This window comes from Harpia harpyja, chromosome W (assembly GCF_026419915.1).
Source record: "Harpia harpyja isolate bHarHar1 chromosome W, bHarHar1 primary haplotype, whole genome shotgun sequence".
In the NCBI taxonomy this organism is placed as follows: Eukaryota; Metazoa; Chordata; class Aves; order Accipitriformes; family Accipitridae; genus Harpia; species Harpia harpyja.
This window is the reverse complement of record NC_068968.1, coordinates 33579360-33600467: the sequence shown is the minus strand read 5'-3', so window position 1 is coordinate 33600467 and position 21108 is coordinate 33579360. Positions and strand designations below refer to the sequence as shown.

The 21108-nt window shown below is 41.3% G+C and overlaps 1 protein-coding gene across 2 annotated transcripts in view; it reads left to right on the top strand.

Moving 5' to 3' along the window:
• The first annotated feature begins 443 nt into the window (after positions 1-443).
• Positions 444-21108, top strand: part of LOC128136248 (myocyte-specific enhancer factor 2C-like) — an 84574-nt gene continuing 63909 nt past the window's right edge. For both annotated transcript variants that reach the window (XM_052775510.1, XM_052775509.1), the window contains exons 1-5: positions 444-482; positions 4735-4835; positions 6065-6168; positions 10203-10243; positions 12202-12208. In XM_052775510.1, coding sequence (XP_052631470.1) covers positions 459-482; positions 4735-4835; positions 6065-6168; positions 10203-10243; positions 12202-12208 — 277 coding nt within the window. In that variant the 5' untranslated portion in view covers positions 444-458. The remainder of the gene's footprint in view (positions 483-4734; positions 4836-6064; positions 6169-10202; positions 10244-12201; positions 12209-21108) is intronic.

Sequence of the window (21108 nt, the reverse complement as noted above, 5' to 3'; positions counted from 1 at the left end):
GCGCATTTTGAGCCATCACTTTAAATCTTGGGGATTCTTAAGTCGGCCGTGTAGTATTAATTCTCTTTACATCATTGAGCCTGTGGTTTTATAAAATGTTACCGGACTTCTAACTAACTTTTGCTGAAGAATAAATCTGAGTTTTAACACCTATTGGATTTGGTTAGTTGTGCATCTGTAACATGGTGGATGGTGTAGATGGTGGATCTATAGCCAGTTTCTTTCCCTAAAGTACAGTATAAAACCTTCCACTGCTGGGCAGTTGGTGTTACTGTAACAATGCTGAGTCTCTCTTGCAGGGTGTCATGTACTGAACTTTCCAAATTATGTTTTTTCAGACATTGAGAAAGAAAGTACTTAATGGCTGTGACAGTCCAGACCCCGATGCAGATGATTCAGTAGGTCACATCACTGAGTCTGAGGACAAGTACAGGAAAAATGATGAAGATACTGATCTAATGATCAGCAGGCAAAGATTATGTGTAAATACTCTGAGCTGCCTTTAATTATTTTTTACTTTTTGATATTTCTCTAAGCCTGGCAGGCATTGAACAAGAAAGAAATCAAAGGTTGTGAAAGCCCTGATCCTGACTCCTCTTACACTCTCACCCCACACACTGAAGAAAAATACAAAACAATTAATGAAGAATTTGATAATATGATCAAGAACCATAAAAAACTTGTAAGTACCAAAGGTTAGATGGCTGTCTGCTGACAACTGTTGCAGTAACAAACCATAACCCTTTCAGTTCTGGCTTCTTAAGGAAAACATTTCAGCTGGAAACAGTATTTAATAGCACTATATATAATTAAATACTGTGGTCAGAAAATTTCACATAACATATTTTTCTTCCAAGTCTCTGCCTCTGACACATACACAAAGCCTACTATAGGTGAAACCTACAGAAGGAAGTGAATTATATATATATACATTATATTCACTTGATTTACAGAACTGTTTTACCACACCACTTGCCCAAATTATATCTAAAAATATAATGATGGAAATCTTTCTTTGTGGACAGGCTAACAAACCCACAGAATACTTTTTGTGGTGATATAGAAAAAACAATGTAGAACTGAAATTCCTTTATATATAGTAATTAGTGCATTCTCTTATGTGCTATTTCAGTTTTTAAGTGTTTCTGCCACACTTAACTGGAGCACTGAAGGGTTACAGGTACTTGCTCACTGCAGAGAAACAAACTACATGAGAGCCTAATGGCAGGATTCAGATATGTTTGTGTGGTGGGGTCATTTTTCAGCTTTATCAGAGAATTTGCTTTGACCTCATCAGCATTTCTTTAATGCTTTAACAAGAGCTAAATTTTGTTTTAACGAAGTAAAAAATTTCTAACCATCAGTCATATGCCTTGCCAGATATCTAAGAGAAATAACTCTGCATGTGCTATTTTGTTTGCACAAGATGGAGGGGCAGGCTATTTTGTCATTATGCTTAAGATTAGATTTATAAAGCTGACAAACAGAATGTGGAGGTTCTGTTTGACCCTTCTTCTGTGTGGAAGAAAGATTAGCAAACCCAAAGATTTGCCCAGGTTCAAAGAAGCATCTGAATTTGCATAGATAACTACTTGCTTTTAGAAGAGAGTGCAATTATTTGGATGTGTTCATCCCTTATTCCCACATGTAGGTTGTATGGTTAGCTGCAAAAGAGGATGTCTGCATACCCAGAATGAGCAAAGTCTCTTCTGTATTCCTAGTCAATTGTGTGTGCATGTTGTGGTTTAACCCCAGCCAGCAATTAAGCACCACGCAGCCGCTCACTCACTTCTCCCCCGCCCAGTGGGATGGGGGAGAGAATTGGGGGGGAAAAAAAAAAAAAGTAAAACTCGTGGGTTGAGATAAAGACGGTTTAATAGAACAGAAAAGAAGAAAATAATAATGATACTGATGATAATAATTATAAAATGACAACAGTAATAAGAGAATTGGAATATACAAAACAAGTGATGCACAATGCAATTGCTCACCACTTGCCAACTGATGCCCAGTTAGTTCCCAAGCAGCGATCTGCCCCCCAGGCCAACCCCCCCACTTTATATAGTGGGCATGATGTCACATGGTATGGAATATCCCTTTGGCCACTTTGGGTCAGCTGTCCCAGCTGTGTCCCCTCCCAACTTCTTGTGCCCCTCCAGCCTTTTTGCTGGCGGGGCATGAGAAGCTGAAAAATCCTTGACTTAGTATAAACACTGCTTAGCAACAACTGAAAACATCAGTGTGTTATGAACATTATTCTCATACTAAATCCAAAACATAACACTATACCAGCTACTAGAAAGAAAATTAACTCTATCCTTGCCAAAACCAGGACAGTGCAAAATCTGATATCTAAGCTGAGAATACTTCTTAAGGATGTTCTGTCTCACACAGTATAAGTGTTCTTTATATTAATTCTCAGAAGAAAAATTTTCACATGACTTTAATTTAAATTTGAAGAAGTTCACATATCTATGCTAAACATGTTTTTGCAAAAAATTTAAGTAATAAATATTTTTTCAGAGAGACCAGAATAGTACCAAATTTGACAAATGAGAATTTGGAATGGCTTGTTAAGAATGCTCAACGTTTATATAAAGCATCAGGGAGGTATACATGTATATTCCATCTTTCTTGCTTCCCTTTCCATTTGCTTATTTTGTATAGCTGTTTTTCTCAACAAAAAAGTTTTAAAGATGTCACCATGAATTTGGTTTTCCAGGGTACAACTCAGTTCAATAAAGCAATGACTGCAACACTTTGGATGACTGTTATGAGCTGAAACACTTAACCTTTTTTCAAGTCAAAATCATACCAATTGCCGTTGCTATCCTCTTTCAAGGTTGACGTTTGGTTTGTTCAAACCAAGGCAACAGAATTTGCAATTAGATAGAATTTAACCAAGTTACTTTTCCATCTTTAAAAACTGGGGGTTTGGTGGTTCTTCCGATCCTTCATTGTCTCTCATGCTGCTTGGTTTGGTTCCAGCAAAGCAGCATGTTATAACCACTTAAAGTCTTAAGAAATGAGAAGAAAAAAAAAAGGAAGAACTCATTCCTGGCTTGAAGTGACTTCTGTCACCTTCTTTACCTCCATATGTATTTGGGAAAAATGCCTTTTCTATAAAACTGAGAAAGATCTAGGAATTAGAAACAATACAGCTAATCTAAACATGGTACATCACTTTTGTCCTCCTAAAAATTAATGAAATTTCCCTCTAGTTGCTTTCATTAAACTTAACCTTTTGATGTCAGATTTAAAACCAGATATAGTCCTAGTCCAGCTATTAACTTGTCTCTTCTGGTTTCCTGAGGTGTGTTTTGGGTATAACTTCCTACCTTGCAGGTATCTTACAAGGTAAAATGTATTATCTTTTTGTGAAATTGCTTCAGAGATGCACTACAGAACTGCAAAATGTTAGCATTTCTTTTCAAAGGGATATCCTATCTTATATAAATACTTCACACACAGAGCTCACAGTCTGTATGCACTAGCAAGCTGCTTACCACAAAAGGAAGAATCAGTAGGTGTTGTCCCTTAATGCAATAGGAGCTCCTTCTCTTAGTGTAAGCCTAAATCTAATGGGCAAGATGGAGCTCAAGGCTACTATATAATGTAAATTTGTAAATATAAGACATGATCCTTAACTGTGCAAATCAGTATAGCTTCAGGGAAGTTATATTCATTTACTTGTGATCATTAAAAGGTAGCTAAGAAATCTGGGAGTAAGAAAACAAAACTGAACAAAAAGTCAACAAGTCAAGCCATTAAATCACTAACAAAATTTAAAAAACAATGCAATGCCTGTGCCTGGTCTTGAACAAAGCTGCTGCCAAATGAAAATAAAATTAGCTTTTCCTCTTAACAGCTAAGGCCAATGGCATTTCCTCAGATAATTTTCTGGGGATAAGTATTTATTTTGTTCTAAAACATCTGATAATAATTATACATTTATTTGTAATTTTCATAAGAGTGATGAAAGCAGAGGAGACAGAAATAGTTCACTAGAAGGGAGCTATAAGTATTGCTGTCTCTAAATAGATGAAGGCCTGGTTGAACAGGCATCAACAAACACCACCGCCCCCCAAAAAAAAGCCAAAGAATGGTGTATCTATATGTAAAGTTCTTGTATTTGCTACACGTCCCTGATTAGAACTTTGTTTCTTTTAAGCCCTTCCTAAACTAAGATAAAAGACTTTTTAAAAAAAGTTTCTATTGTGTTGGTGCCTTTAACGTGATTTGGAATCATTCTGGTTGCTAAAGCAACATATGCTGAAATTAAAGCTTTCCTCTTTGCTTTCCACCCCATCTAATTTTTCTCCATGCAATGAAGTCATCATAATCACATACCTTTGATCTTGCAGTCACCTGTGACACTAGATTAAGAGATCACAAGTGAACAATTATGACTTAACTGAATGAAAGAAAAAATATTAAGCTTCATAAAGCAGGGTATTCTTTTAAACAAACAAACAAACAAAAAATATCATTCCAGTTCTTACAAAGTAAATGTACAAGCTGCATTAAAGGAAGATGGAATAATGATTTTGAAAACCATATTTAAAAGCCTTGGTAACTGTTTAAACCTCTTCTCTTGTCTCTTAGTGGGTGGGAGCTTAAATATTTTAACTGCTAGCTACAAAATATTTGAACTAAATATGGAGCAACAATACTTGAAGATTGTTGTGTTTCTATACTATTCTTGTCTTTATTTCCCCTTTTTTACTTGTACAGGTTGTTCTACCACCGAACTTTGAGATACCAGTTTCTATCCTAGTGTCTAACCACAGCAATTTGGTATACAGTAACCCAGTCAGCTTGATACCAAAAAGCCGGTCAAAGAAACTCTTTAAGACTTGTTTTGGAGTTTTAGAAAGCAGGCATTCTTTATTGCAGCGCTGGATGCGCGGGCATAGTTCCACCTAGTGTGCATGCCACAGCTTTAGCACAAACAGGTTATATAGATGTCCTGGTTTCAGCTGGGATAGAGTTAACTGTCTTCCTAGTAGCTGGTACAGTGCTATGTTTTGAGTTCAGTATGTGAAGAATGTTGATAACACTGATGTCTTCAGTTGTTGCTAAGTAGTGTTTAGTCTAAAAGTCAAGGATTTTTCAGCTTCTCATGCCCAGCCAGTGAGAAAGCTGGAGGGGCACAAGAAGTTGGCACAGGACACAGCCAGGGCACCTGACCCAAAGTGGCCAACGGGGTATTCCATACCATGTGACGTCCCATTTAGTATAGGAACGGGGAAGGGGGGGCAGGGATTCGCCGCTCGGGGGACTGGCTGGGTGTCGGTCGGCAGGTGGTGAGCAATTGCACTGCACATCATTTGTACATTCCAATCCTTTCATTATTGCTGTTGTCATTTTATTAGTGTTATCATTATCATTATTAGTTTCTTCTTTTCTGTTCTATTAAACCGTTCTTATCTCAACCCACGGGTTTTGCTTCTTTTCCCGATTTTCTCCCCCATCCCACTGGGTGGGGGGGGAGTGAGTGAGCGGCTGCGTGGTGTTTAGTTGCTGGCTGGGGTTAAACCACGACAATAGAATAACTAATTGCATATTAATCAGATTAGTATACATACACATAAAAATGATTATAACTGATTATCATAGTACTGCCTACATCCCATCATGTGCAATGAAGGATCCATTTGAGTCGAAGGGCTGCTTTTGCAACCACCGACCCATTTGAAGTTCTTGTTGGCTGTCCTTGAAGTCTTTGTTCTTGTCCTTGTTCTTTGATCTTGAAGCTTAACGCAGCTTCAATCACATGTGGTCAGTTTCAACATTGTTCTCATCTAGCGTACAGGAACATCTAGTCATAAGAGCCAAGAACTGCCAAACTTAGGAGTAACTACCTCTACTAGTTAATTGCTTGGCTATACTTTTGTCTATTGTTTCAATCATAGTGTTAGTATAAGATTTCTAATAATTATTTACCAAATCTCACTTTTACAGTCACCTAGCAGCAAACCAGTTTCCACGGCTGGTACAAAATATTAAAACCATCAAAATATTTAGACATACCGTACAGAATGTATGGATATATGCTATCAAGCTCACTGGGTAACCCCAACCTTTTGCCACTGGCCCATCCTTCTTTGCAAAGAAATAGCATGTCTCCTGGTGTGACGCATCAGCCTCTGAGTGCAGGTAACACAGGTAGGCTCTGCTCAATCCCATCCCTTTAAATGTTCTTTTTTATCATCTGCTTGTGTGCCTTAGGTCACTGTGATGAGTTAACCCTGGCTGGATGCCAGGTGCCCACCAAAGCCGTTCTATCACTCCCCCTCCTCCTCAGCTGGACAGGGGAGAGAAAATATAACAAAGAGCTTGTGGGTCGAGATAAGGACAGGAGAGATCACTCACCAATTACCGTCACAGGCAAAACAGACTCAGTTTGGGGAAAATTAACTCAATTTATTATAAATCAACCAGAGTAGGGTAATGAGAAATAAAACCAAATCTCAGAACACCTTCCCTCCACCCCTCCCTTCTTCCCAGGCACAACTTCACTCCCGGATTCTCTACCAACCCCCCAGCGGCACAGGGGGATGGGGATGGGGTTTACGGTCAGTTCATCACACGTTATTTTCTGCCGCTTCATCCTCCTCAGGGGGAGGACTCATCACACTCTTCCCCTGCTCCAGCGTGGGGTCCCACCCACGGGAGACAGTCCTCCACGAACTTCTCCAACGTGGGTCCTTCCCACGGGCTGCAGTTCTTCACGAACTGCTCCAGCATGGGTCCTTTCCACGGTGTGCAGTCCTTCAGGCACAGACTGCTCCAGCGTGGGCCCCCCACGGGGTCACAAGTCCTGCCAGAAAACCTGCTCCGTGGGCTCCTCTCTCCACAGATCCGCAGGTCCTGCCAGGAGCCTGCTCCAGCGCGGGATTCCCACGGGGTCACAGCCTCCTTCGGGAACCCACCTGCTCCGGCGTGGGGTCCTCCATGGGCTGCAGGTGGATATCTGCTCCACTGTGGACCTCCATGGGCTGCAGGGGGACAGCCTGCCTCACCATGGTCTTTACCACGGGCTGCAGGTGGATATCTGCTCCACTGTGGACCTCCATGGACTGCAGGGGGACAGCCTGCCTCACCATGGTCTTCACCACAGGCTGCAGGGGAATCTCTGCTCCGGCGCCTGGAGCATCTCCTCCCCCTCCTTCTTCACTGACCTTGGTGTCCTCAGGGTTGTTTCTCTTACATGTTCTCACTCCTCTCTCCGGCTGCCGATTACCCTCTGTCCCAACTTTTTTTCCTTCTTAAAAATGTTATCACAGAGGTGTTACCACTACCACTGATTGGCTCGGCCTTGGCCGGCGGCGGGTCCGTCTTAGAGCCGGCTGGTATGGCCTCTCGAACACAGGGGAAGCTTCCAGCAGCTTCTTACAGAAGCCACACCTGTAACCCCCCCCGCTACCAAAACCTTGCCACACAAAGCCAATACAGCATTCACAAGTTCCTTGATAGTTAAATGTTAGTCGAGCTCTGTACTTGAGTGCCTTGTATAGCAAGAGGCTATGCTCTGTACTAGTGATGATGAGGGGTCACCTATGAACAGGATAAAGGGGGGTTAGGTTCATTCAATCTGTCTCTCTGAAGCAACATCAACACCCTTAAGTATACAGGGTTCAAAGAACAATTTGAGGTCTCCAAGCATAAAGAGAAGTATTAAAAATCCTTGGAGTGAATGTCTATGAAAGTCTGAGAAAATAAAAAGTTATGCAAATATGTATTACAGTGTCTGAGTTAGCTTCTCTTACAGGTACTTTCAATGTCTTCTCAGCCTATGTAGAAGCCTTTGCTTTTCAAACTAATACTGAACTAAATATAGTTTTCAAATGAAGGAATGCTAGACATAACTTTCCAATTGTGAGAGACTGAAAGAGTTAATGTCTCAAACATTGTGGTGGGGCAAGTTCTGCTAAACTATGAACTCTGCATAACAACAAACCCTGCATAGCAAGGAACCACAGGTGAAAAGAAGCCAATCAGCACCCATCAGCAACAGGACAGAGGGCACCTCCCTGTTCTGATATGCTGAACAAGGCAACTCACCATGCTGTTCTGATATGTTGAGCAGGACAGTTCACCATGCATGGCAAAAGATCATGTCTGCAGGGAAGGGGAAGTTACTCCCCAAATGACCCCCAAGCCCAACGACCCATTTCCCAAAGGCTCACAAACTGCTCATGACACCTAATTAGCCTAATAAGTTCGAGTGCCCACCCGAAGAAGGGGCAAGGATGATAAAAGGACACAAACTGAAGCCCCAGGTGTGCAAGCCCACCGGAAATGGACCCCTTGGCTGACTGAACCAATGCTGGACCCAGGACTGGTGAAATCTCTTTTCTCTCACTCTCTTTTTTCTGTAATTCCTACACCTTATCCCTTTAGACATAAACCGTTGACCAAGTCTGGGACTAGGAGTGGATCCAGCCGCCCCTAGGCTCCTCACTGAGAGGGAGTCTAGAAAGCAAGGGGGTCCACTCTGAACCTCGTGACTCAACGGGAGGGCTCTCCTTATTGTCTTCCCTGAACTGATCAGAAAATAAGCAAGGCCTGTAGTTTATGTTTGGTGACATATGGTTAGCACACATTACACAGTTTACTGACATAGTTTCATGCCAATTCTTGTTGTGAGCATACCAATTTTTGTGGTGAGCATGCCAATTCTTGTTATGAGCAAATAAAAGTTGTGTTTTGTGAGTTAAAGGATCCCTGGTGTCGTTTCACCTTAGTCCTGACCTGGGAATCAGCAAACCTGAGTCATCGTCCTGAGAAATTGGGATGTGACACCAATATAATTATTTTTTCATATGCTGTGGAAGTATGGAAATAAACTAATGAAATGTTAGGTACTGCATATTTTGTTTTTCCTTGACAGGCAAATATCTTTTATGTGTAGCATTAAACATTACAATTTTATGACTGTGGTCCTGATCTGATGCCTGTTGGAGGCAGAGGAAAACAGAATTGTGTATTGGATCAAGCCATTTTGTTGTCCCAAAATGGGGTTCTTCACCCGGTGTGCAAAGAGCTGATAACACACAGAGTCGAGATATTTGTTTATTTCATGTCTGCACAGAGATGGGTGCTAGGTGGTAACTCCACAAAGCTAGCACACACTTGAAATGCAAACAGGGTCTTATATACACATCAGGATCAAGGAAAAAGTGGTAACAAAATACATGATTGGTTACAAACAATTTATATAACAAAAGTACTTCTATGCATGTCTAGATAATTACCTAACTCATTATATTAAGGTGGTCTTACATTTACATACTCATTATGCACAAGTGGGTGTCATTTTTAATATTAAAATCAAGCTAAGTTAGCTAAGGACACACTTTTTTCTTGACACTACTCCAGAACTGGGCACTTGTGATATAAATCAGAAGTAAGGCAATAGGATTGACAGAACCTCATTGTTTCACCTCCTTGCTTCAATGGATTCAACGTAGGGACCTTCCATTCTTGTTCCTATGGTTTCAATAAGAGATTGTCCTTCTGACATCAATTTGAAGTTAGAGAAAATGTTTTGTGTGTTTGCCTGCATCATGGTTTAACCCCAGCCAGCAACTAAGCACCACACAGCTGCTCACTCACTCCCCCCCCCACCCAGTGGGATGGAGGAGAAAATCGGGAAAAGAAATAAAACTCGTGGGTTGAGATAAGAACAGTTTAATAGAACAGAAAAGAAGAAACTAATAATGATAATGATAACACTAATAAAATGACAACGGTAATAATAAAAGGATTGGAATATACAAATGATGCACAGTGCAATTGCTCACCACCCGCCGATCCACACCCAGTTAGTCCCCGAGCAGCAATCCCCCGCCCCCACTCCCCCCAGTTTCTATACTAGATGTGATGTCACATGGTATGGAATACCCTGTTGGCCACTTTGGGTCAGGTGCCCTGGCTGTGTCCTGTGCCAACTTCTTGTGCCCCTCCAGCCTTCTTGCTGGCTGGGCATGAGAAGCTGAAAAATCCTTGACTTTAGACTAAACATTACTTAGCAACAACTGAAAACATCAGTGTTATCAACATTCTTCACATACTGAACTCAAAACATAGCACTGTACCAGCTACTAGGAAGACAATTAACTCTATCCCAGCTGAAACCAGGACAGTCTGTTATGTTTTATTGTATTCATTTGAAGTATTCTGTTTCAACCCCCTAGGTGGCCTGATGGGTGAAGACCTCACAAGGGGTGCAGGCACAGTGCAAGTAAAGAGAAAAGAATTTGTTTAGCATTGTAATGGAACAAGGGACTTCTTCCAAAGGCTGAGTCCTAAAATAGCTCCATATTGGAGGTGGGATATTAGAAAGTGCTGAGCATTGGCTTAGTTCCCCCAACTGGAAGGGTGGGAAGTGTTATCTGTGCTTCTCAGTAGGAAGAGACTGGTGTTCAGCACTGTTGAAAATCTTGCACTTCACCTAATTCCATGTATACAAATGTCTGATTTCCTTCATATTAGCCTTTCCATAAAAACTTTTGGGTCCATTATATAGTCCTGTTCAGTCAAAACTTTGTTCTCTAAGAAACAGAGACCTCTGTGGTTTTCTAATTTGGATCTTAGAAGCTGATAGCATGATCATGTGGTTTAATCTGTCGAGGTTCATATATCTTGCCAAATTAGAACTTTATGAATTTACATTTCTCTGCAGGATTCAAAAATGGCATATATTCAAAATAACATACTCCAAGAAGAAGAGTCTAAAGGGTTTAGTTTCTGTCACTACAAAATGAGACTACTTTTGATTGCTAACACCAGATCTCAGTTTCTGCATTACTTTAACAAATTACATTATAACTGCAATATAGGAAATGGAAAAAGATATTTAGGTTAGTTATGCCTGTGTTTTGAAAATGGGGGTGGGGTGGGGGGGAGGTGTGTGTGGTTTATTCCAAGTAATAACCCTGAAATCATCCATAATTTACCTTGGGAGTAAACCCAAACCATAAATAAAACATAAGAAAGCTGACTACTACTTTATTATCCTACATGAATAAATATCGGAAGTGGTATTTTTAACTTAAACCAAGGTTATCTCAGGTTTATTAAAGTAAATTTATTCTTAGCCAAAAACTGATTGAACAATTTATATCATGTGATAGTAGCAACTGCCAATAGAATTGAACTTCCCATTTATTATAGTTGCTAAATTATAAATGCAGCAATGTCTTTGGCACCATTCTCGCAAACCAGAAACTTTTGATTGAAAGCAAGAACAAGAATTTTTTGGACCTAAATCAGTATGTTCTAAAACCATTTTAAAGTTGCACCCTTCAGCTTACCCTGTAACTAACATGAAAACTGTGACATGCTACCTGTTCACATAATAAAGTATTTGAATTTGTTTTAATTTTTAGGGAGCATATTTAGTCTTAAACAAAACCAGTTAAGTCAACAGTAACTTGACCAGAAACAAATAATGTCTATGAAGTACAAGTTTTAGTTCTGCAAATTATCTGAACTCAAGCTTTATACAGTGGCTCAATATTTATGCTGAAAGCCTAATGAAAGATTAAGACTTAAAAAATATTTCAATAGTTTTAAAATAAAAAATTTTGGGGAAGTCTTTCTTTGCATCTGTACTTTAAACATTCAATTTTTAAAGCCCCCAACTGAGTTATAGTTTTCATTTTGTTTCCATATGGTTTTCAGGTTATGACATTTTGTATTTTATGATTAAGTTTTCTTCTGTATGGAATAAGCCCATCTAAATCAACAGAATTTCTTTGATTTTTAAACCACTATAAATAATAAAATAGAAGGAAAATTTCATTCTCATTTTTAAATCCAGGATGAGTATAATAAAAAATATAATTTTTGCTTTAATTGTTTATTTGCTTTCTGTAATTTGTTTGTTTCACCATTTGGTTTCTGTACGGCCTCCATCTTGACATTAATAGTAAAGGAGCAACTTATTCAAAAGTATTTGGGGCTCTAAAAATGCTGTCAGAGGAGCTAAGTGCTGCTTCTCTGTAAATCAAGCATCCTTAAACTACCCTTAAAGCTGTTCTTTAAAATCATTAGTCACTGAAAAGATCAGTAGTTCCTTTTGAAATAATAATCCCATGTCTTTTTAATAACTGTATCACATATTTACCTATAAATGAGCAGCTGGTCATTTCCTTCTGGAAATTAAGCGCAAGCTAACAGTGGCCTTATGAGAGTTCAGGTCCTGGATCTGCCAGGATGTTTTACTAAAAAGAAACAATCTGCTCAAATAAATCTACAAGTAGGAGCAAAAGTAAGCAAGGATTTCAACGGCACCTAACTCCATTAGTGTCTTTTGCAACCATAATATAAATAAGCAAACTAATACTAAATAACAGAAATTTAATATCTCCACTGTGCCCTTAAATCATGTTTGGCATAGTCAAGAGAAGATAATTCTTAGGCCATGAGCATGGAATATGTTAAATAAATGAGCTTAGAACAGTGATTCCCAAACCACAGTTTACAGGCAACCTGTTGGGACTAGGGTTGCCAGGACCAGTGTAATAAGTCATTACCCTTCCCTTATCACTCAGTCTGTGCAATTGCCCACAGACCTCTGATCTAAAGATTGGGCAAGATGCTGTATGAAAGTATAGTAAACATCACTTCCTGTCCAAGGAAGTTTATAGTCCAAAGGAATGAACATACAGTCATTCATAACAGAGTTCATGATGCAATAGTGCCAAACACTAAGAAATCATAAATTGGCAGGCCTGAAAAACCATGAAGGGGGATAAGAAATGAGCAACACAACAGCTCTCAGGTTCTTTTTCTTTTCCTTTTATTCTACTATTTTTATGCCATTAAGTGTTGCTTTTCCAAACTTTCATCTGTATATGGAGGATACATACTTTTTTCCAGTCCTACGTCAGTCTAGGAGTTGATGTTTTAGGGAAAGTACCTACTAGTGGGAGATTCGTGATAAAGCAATAACACCACTAGAACTTGTTTGACAGCTCTAATGACGTGCGGAAACACACTCTACAATCAGTGAGATTGTAAAGTAGGTATGTTTATTCAGCGCTGGGCAGCCCGGGGGGGTAGTCCCACCAAAGTCATGCGCGCCTGACACGGCAACTTACTTCAAATTTAAACAGTCAAGTGTTACATATACATAAGATTTCCCAATACGCCTATACGTATGCATGACTTATCCCTGCTTCATATTAAAATTAGTCCCAAGAAGTCATTTCCCTAAGTCCCTCCTAACTGAGCCTGCGCAATGCCTCCTTGCGGTGGTCGTAAAGATGAAGGCTGTATGTCTTCCTCGCGATGAACTCTTTACCTCTTGCTTCTGCACAGGCGCAGTCATCCTTTGGCTTCTGTTCAAACTGTGTGGCCGATCTTGGCTAGTTCTTGGGGTCGACTCCTGCTTCTCATCAGGAACTATCTCTTGCTTCAGTTGGTTACAACAACATATACATTAATCATTGTCCCTCATCCCTTTGAACTATGTCTATTGCCATTGAAACTTTATTATAAGTTAGATAATCATTAAACAGCTCCTACCCAAATCCATTCTTTACCATAATCATTAAAACCCTTACCTATATCTAAAATAAGTAACCATGCTGATATATTTCTCCTAAAATTTCTAGCCCCCCATCTCACTAATATATAGTATGAAGGAAATTGTCTATCTTACAGTACCTGAAATTCATGTCTATGTAGGCAGTCAACATAGGCCTTTCCAAAATGAAGTCCTATTTCTGCCCTAGACAACTGATCTAATTCAGACTCTTTTCATACAGGTAAATATCACATCAGCAAACCTTTGAGAATGGATTTGAAAGGATGGAGGCTGCTGTTCATCTATAAGTCAAAAAATCTCACAATGACTTTGTGTGTCATATGCAAAGGTTGGATGTGTGTATCTTCAGCTAACTTAGGTGACCTCTTATCCATAAAGAGGTCCATGTAAACTCATTCTGAGGAGACCTCGATGGAAATCTGTGAAGATTTGGCCTTTGTTAGGCTTCCATCAGTTGTGTAAGTGTTGATTTAGTAATTTATTTAGTTATTCTCTGTCTCATCGTCTCTCTAATTGCCAATGTCTCAATATTTGTATTTATAAAAAGACAACTTGGAAGGTTTGAAAGTAAGAAAGCCCTAAGTTCACATGTAACGTACAATTGAGTCATCCAAAGTATGATTCTTTGTAAGTAGGATTTTAAAGACAGGCATGGCTGACTTTTCCTTTATGACAAGAAATTACAAATATTCCTCTAGAATAACTTGGATTCTTTGGATAAAATTCTTTTCCTAGTGAAGTCTGTAGAAATTGTATGCTTTACTTCAGTGAGACAAGGATTTCACTCTTTATTTTGTCTGTGCGTTCTTGCTCATTAGGACACCTGTCGCGGATGAGTGATTTAGGATCCTTAAAGAATCTGTAAAAGTGCAACTTAACAGAGTTCAATGGCAAGGTTCACTCTATTACTTACTACATGGGAGAAACATACAAAGGAAAATCAAGTTAGAATCAATTTAGAATGATTTGCACAAAGATCAGAGATGCAAAAACATAAGGGAGACCCTCCTGTTAAGTCACAAGGTTCAGAATGGACCCCCTTGCTTTCTAAATTCCTTCTCAGAGAGGAGTCTAGGTGTGGCTGGATCTAGACTTAGTCTCAGACTTGGTCAAGGGTTTATGGCTAAAGGAATTATATGTGCACAATCAATCCTTTATATCACTTAGTTAGGATTTCAAAGTTTAGCATGCTATTAATCACTTACCTTCCGTCCAGGTGTCCGGTGTTAGTTCGTTCCAAAGTTTGAGCCCTCAGTTTTCCGAAACAGACTCTCAGGCATCGAGTCTTATAAAAATAAATAATTTAATAGAGTGGTACAGCAGCAGGGTCAGCTCCAGCTGGGTGCCTCTGGGGAGGGACAGACCTGAACAAACAAATCCCTGGGCAATTATACCCTTACAGACTATTCACCCATCCCTCACACATTCTTCACACTCTCTTCACACATCTTCCACACACCCTTTGGTCCAGTAGTGTTTCTAGCCTGACACCTTCTGACTCCTTATTGGATTCCTTCACTGTCTCCAGACAGGCCATTCGTTATCTTGTGGAGTTGCAGGTGCTGTTGACGGGTGTAGCCTTGACGCCTCCTTATCTTCTGATTTACGCTGGCTCTGGAGGCCCCTGTTTTGACTAAGTAGGTACAGGTTCAGTAAATCTAAGTGAAAGTTTACAGCTTATGGCCTAAGACTTCAGCAAATCTAGCTACTCATGCTAAGTAAGTAAAGCTAAGCAAACAGCACACTAAATCACACAACATTATAACTTTAAGTGATTCATTCTATTTAAAACTTACTTATTTAAGCTAAAGGACTAATATCTCTTAATACTGAGAGGCGTCCCTGCTCAAGGGGAGAGTTGCCTGGTGTGCAGTCCAGTTGCCATCCAAGGAGAATTCAAATTGGGCTCATCCAACAATCTGTCGCTGGTAAAAGATCTCATTGCTGGAGATTACTGCCATGCAGCCACGCTGCCTAGCAGGGCGAGCTCAAAGGCGGCTCACTTAGGCTGTCATATTTATGGGATAAAGTGGTTGGCTTGTAGTACATACAATGGGAGAGGTATGCACAAGACTCCTTGTACCCACAACTTTCACTGTGTTGCTCTGTTCCTTTGTGGGTTTCCTAGAGGAGTTCTTGGCCCGGCTACGGCTCAGGCCTTTACCTCCTTTGGAGCCTGTACCAAACTGCTGCTGGTTTGGTTAAGGGGGGGTCGAGTGCATCCACCACACTGTCTTATGTTGTATTGAAACGGGGAGCCAAAGGAACCTTAGTAGATATAGTAGATATATGGATGTAGATAAGAATTGATTAATAATTATCTAGCTTATAATGAAGTTGAAGAAATTTCAATAGAGGTAGACATGGCCCAAGAAGATGAGAAGTGGTGCTTAACGTTTGCATTGTTGGCCCAAGGGGATGAGAAGTGATGCTTAACATTTGCATTGTTGGCCCAAGAGGATGAGAAGTGATGCTTAACGTCTGCATTGTTGAGGCTGGCTGGGGCAGGAGATAGTCCCTGATAAGAAGCAGCAGTCGACCCCAAAAACCAGCCAAGACCGGCCTTGTGACTTTTTGGAACTAATTTTAATATAAAGTGGGGATAGATCATGCCTATGTATAGGCGTATTGTGAAACTCTATGTAAATGTAACACTTGACACTATAAATTTGAAGCGAACTGCCGAGTCAGGCACGCACGACTTCGGTGGGACTACCCCCGTGCTGCCCAGCGCTGAATAAACATACCTACTTTACAGTCTCACTGATTGTGGAGTCCATTTCCGCACGTCAGTTTGGTGAGCCAGCCAGGAGACTCTCTGCTCCGCTGCGGGACCGACTGCGGAGCGGACGCCCCTAGGCGCGCCCCGAGCACTTTTCTCGGAGGAGCCTCCACTGCCAGCCGCTCACCGCGGGAGCAGACAACAACCTCCTGAAGCCGCGGACCAAACGGTATGTGTCACAAAGGGAGCCTGTAAAAGTACGGGCCGGGGCAGCTGGTAAATCGCGCAGAAACGTCTGGCATGCAGCGTAGTCCCCGTATGGGAGGAGGGTACCCTGTATGGTAACGAGGGGGGATTTGCTGACCGATAGAGCGGCCGCCAGCGATCTTGGGGGTAGATCGAGCAAATCCAGGGTGACCGCTGCATCCCAGTATTGGGAGCCAGGACGGACCTGTCGATGACTGGTATATAAGAGGCAGGAGAAGGGTAAGCGCACCCCCTCTCAATTGCACTTGGTACATTTTTGGGGTAAGTGGACCCCCTCGCAATTGCATTTGGTACATTTTTGCAGCTGCTGAAAGGTTGTCAACTGGAGCGATGATTGTATGATGTGAATGTTTGTTTGGAAATTTAATGTTAAAGATTTTGTGTGAGTATGTGGAAATGTTATGTTGAGATTTATATGTGTATATATGCTTGTTAATGTGTAAATGTCTAAAACTGTGAATTGAATGTTTGAGTAAAAGAGACGCAACTCAGCTGCGGAGCGTGTGTGGAGTTCTGATCCACAGTTTTGTAACTTCACAAGGGGTATGGCCGGAGACGAACGAAGTGTGACTCCCTGATGATTTGGAACTTCAATTTATATGTTAGCGTTGTAATTGTAAGTTTGAGTTTGATTATCTTAATCATTTTGTGGTGTTGGTATAAGAAAGTCCCTGTATGGTGCATCGCATAAATGTGGGTATTTGAATGGTGTCTTTTACATCCAGGAAATGAGTGTATGCCCTCATATGTCCTGGAATGTGTGTGGTGCAAATAGATTGTGGAGGGGATATTGAATGCCCTGAGTGTCGGGTTTGGACTCCCTAGGATAAGAGGGGACGGGCTACGTATACAGTTGAGATATTGTTTGTGGTTGGAAAGGTAGCAGAAATAGTGAAATTGGTGTGTGGAAAGGAAAATTTAATCCCGGAAATTCGGGACGTGTGGGAGGAAAACTGGGAGAAGACTATAAAGAAGTGTAAGAAACGATTTGCATGGAAGCTTATTAAAAGGAGAAGTTATAAAATGGGAAACAATCAAGGGGGAATATTGAGGAAGAGTCGTCTGGGTTGTGTAATTGCCCACTGGAAAGATATTGTTGGGACCGGAGGTACGGAAAGTAAAAAGAACCTTATTAAATATTGCAATCAATGGTGGCCGTTGTATAAGTTAGAAGATGATGCTAAGAGGCCACTTAATGGGTCAATAGATTATAATACTCTATTACAACTAATGCTGTTTTTAAGGAGAGAAGGAAAATGGGATGAGGTTTCGTATGCAGACATGTTTTTCACCCTCCGAAACCATCCGGAGTGGCAAAGGGACTGTGGAATGATACCCCCACAGGACCCCATGGTGCTTGCACTTGAGCAAGAAAACAACAAGGAGCTTAGAGGTAAACTGAGGCGGTGCTGTTCGGCATGTAGTATTGGACAAAGATGTACAAAGACCAATAAAATCCATCAGGCACCAGAACAAGATCTAATTGATTTGTTTAAGCCTCCCCCTCGACCACAGGAACAGGATGCAGACTCGGATAGAACTCCGACCCCCCCGGACAGCCCTGTATCTTCCCGTACTAGGAAGAAAACTACCTCAACAGCTTTACAAGCACCTCTCCGAGAGGCGGTGAGGCCAGATGGTGGGACAATGTTAATCAAAGTACCCTTTTCTACTGCTGACCTAGGGGAATGGAAAAAGGTTGCAAAAGATTATAGGAGAGATCCGATAGGTGTAACTAAGCATTTCCAATTTATTGTAAAACAGCAGAACTCTGTTTGGAAGGATATACAGCTATTATTGGAATACATGACTGAGACGGAGAAAAAGCTGATTTTAAAAACAGCAGGGAACCTTGCTGAAGATCATTATAAGATTACAGGAGGGGACATTAAGGAATATTTCCCTCTCCAAGACCCAAAGTGGGACGTTAATATATCTGCACATATGGAAAGATTGCAGGGGTATCAGGATTGGATTACAAAAGGAATGGAGAGGGCAATCCCCAAAACTATAAATTGGTCAGCTTTATATGCAGTCAGAGTCCTTCTGAGTCTCCATCTGAATTCCTGGATCGACTGAGGGATGTAATGCGCCGCAGCACACCGCTGGATCCTGGGTTAGAGGTAGGAGTACAACAATTGGTCTCCCTGTTTTTGGGTCAATCTACAGGGGATATAAGGCACAAACTTCAGAAATTACACCCTACAGAGAGTAGGAATTTAGAAATATTATTGGATGAAGCATGGAGAGTATTTAGTAACAGAGAAGAAGGATATAGGCAAGGGCAAAGGAAATTAATGGCTGTTATCCCAGAAGAAAGAGGAAGAGGGCCTAGACGAGACTTGCCCCGACTGGGCAAGGATCAATGTGCTTTGTGTAAGAAATTTGGTCATTGGAAAAAGGAATGCCCAAAGAACAAGAAGGAGGATCAGAGGGCTCAAACAGGAAGAACGGTAGCCCATGTGAAGGGAGATTGACGGGAACCTGGGGAATCTACCCTAGCGGATCCACTGGTTATAAGTAAGCTAGGGAAAACACAACAAGAGGTAGAATTTTTGGTAGATACAGGGGCAACATACTCGGTTCTGAACCAAGCCTTGATGCCCCTGGGAGATGATTATGTCATGGTGAAAGGAGCGACTGGCCAAAGTGAAAAGGCATATTTTTGTAAACCTTTAGAATATAAATTAGGAAAACAGTGGGGCATTCATAAATTTTTATATATGCCCAATTCCCCAAAGGCACTTTTGGGAAGGGACTTGTTGGAACAATTGGGAGCAAAAATTGTATTCAAAAAGGGAGAAATTACTCTGGAGGTAAAAGATCAGCAATATATTCAAATATTGAGCCTAACCTTAACCAGTCTCCCCCTAGAAGGAAGCATTAACGAGGACATCTTAAACCAAGTGTACCCGGGGGTATGGGCTACTGATGTACCTGGAAGAGCGAAAAGTGCTCCACCTGTTGAAGTCAGGATCAAGGAAGGCCGAAAGCCACCAAAAATTATTTGCATTTGAATGGGAAAACCCCAAGAGTGGTCGAAAGACCCAGCTCACTTGGATGGTGTTGCCACAAGGATTTAAGAATAGTCCTACCATTTTTGGCAATCAGCTTGCGAAAGACTTAGAATCCTGGGAAACCCTGTCTGAGGAGGGAAAGCTGTTGCAGTATGTGGATGATATCCTGATCGCCACCAAGACAGAGAAAGATTGTATGACATGGACAGTGAGTCTGTTGAATTTCCTGGGACTCCAGGGGTACCGGGTATCCAAGAAGGCGGCACAGGTAATACAACGCAAAGTGAATTATTTGGGCTATGAAATTAGTGCGGGACAAAGAACTTTGGGACAGGCCCGTAAAGAGGCAATATGCCAAACTCAGAGACCTCAGACAGTAAAAGAGTTGCGGACTTTTCTGGGAATGACGGGGTGGTGCCGATTGTGGATCTATAATTATGGATTGCTTGTTAAACCACTGTATGCGCTGACAGCCACTGAGCAGAAACACCTTGAGTGGAACAAGGAGACCGAACGAGCCTTTGAGCTACTGAAAAAGGCTTTGATGTCGGCCCCAGCCTTAGGACTCCCAGATGTGAGTAAGCCATTTCTTCTTTACTCCCACGAGAAGCAGGGCATTGCCCTGGGAATATTAGCACAAAACCTGGGTCCATATCGACGGGCAGTTGCCTACCTCTCTAAGCAGTTAGACACAACTGCAAAAGGTTGGCCTGGATGCCTGCGGGCAGTTGCAGCTGTGATACTGAACATACAGGAAGCCCAAAAGTTTACTCTGGGCCAGAAAATGACTGTTTTGGTGTCTCACACAGTATCAGCAGTACTGGAAGCAAAGGGTGGACATTGACTCTCTCCGCAAAGATTCCTGAGATATCAAGCTATATTGGTAGAGCAGGATGATGTGGAGATTGTAGTCACTAACATTGTCAACCCAGCTTCTTTTCTCAGCTGGAACACAGGAGAACCGGTACATCATGACTGCTTGGAAACCATCGAAGCAACATACACAAGCCGCCCAGACCTGAAAGACAGCCCCATGGAAAACGGGGAAACTTGGTTCACAGACGGAAGCAGCTACGTCCTAAATGGTAATCGACATGCGGGATACGCCATCACCACCAGCCAAGAGGTACTAGAATCAGGGGCTTTGCCCATGAACACCTCCGCACAGAAGGCAGAAATAATTGCTCTAACCCGCGCCCTGGAATTGGCCCAGGGCAAAGTTGTGAACATTTATACAGACTCAAAATATGCCTTTGGAGTTGTACACACACGGAGCAATTTGGAAGGAGAGAGGACTATTGAATTCCCAGGGGAAAAATATCAAACACGCAGAAGAAATTCTGAAGTTACTGGAAGCTGTCCAGCTCCCTAAGAAAGTAGCAATTATGCATATTAAGGCACACCAGAAAGTGAGCTCAGATTTGGAAAAGGGAATGAGCTGGCGGACAGAGAGGCAAAACAAGTGGCCAAAACAAAGGTAAAAATAGAAGGGGCTTTAATTCCCGATAGACAACTCTCCCTAGAAGGTAAGCCAGAATATA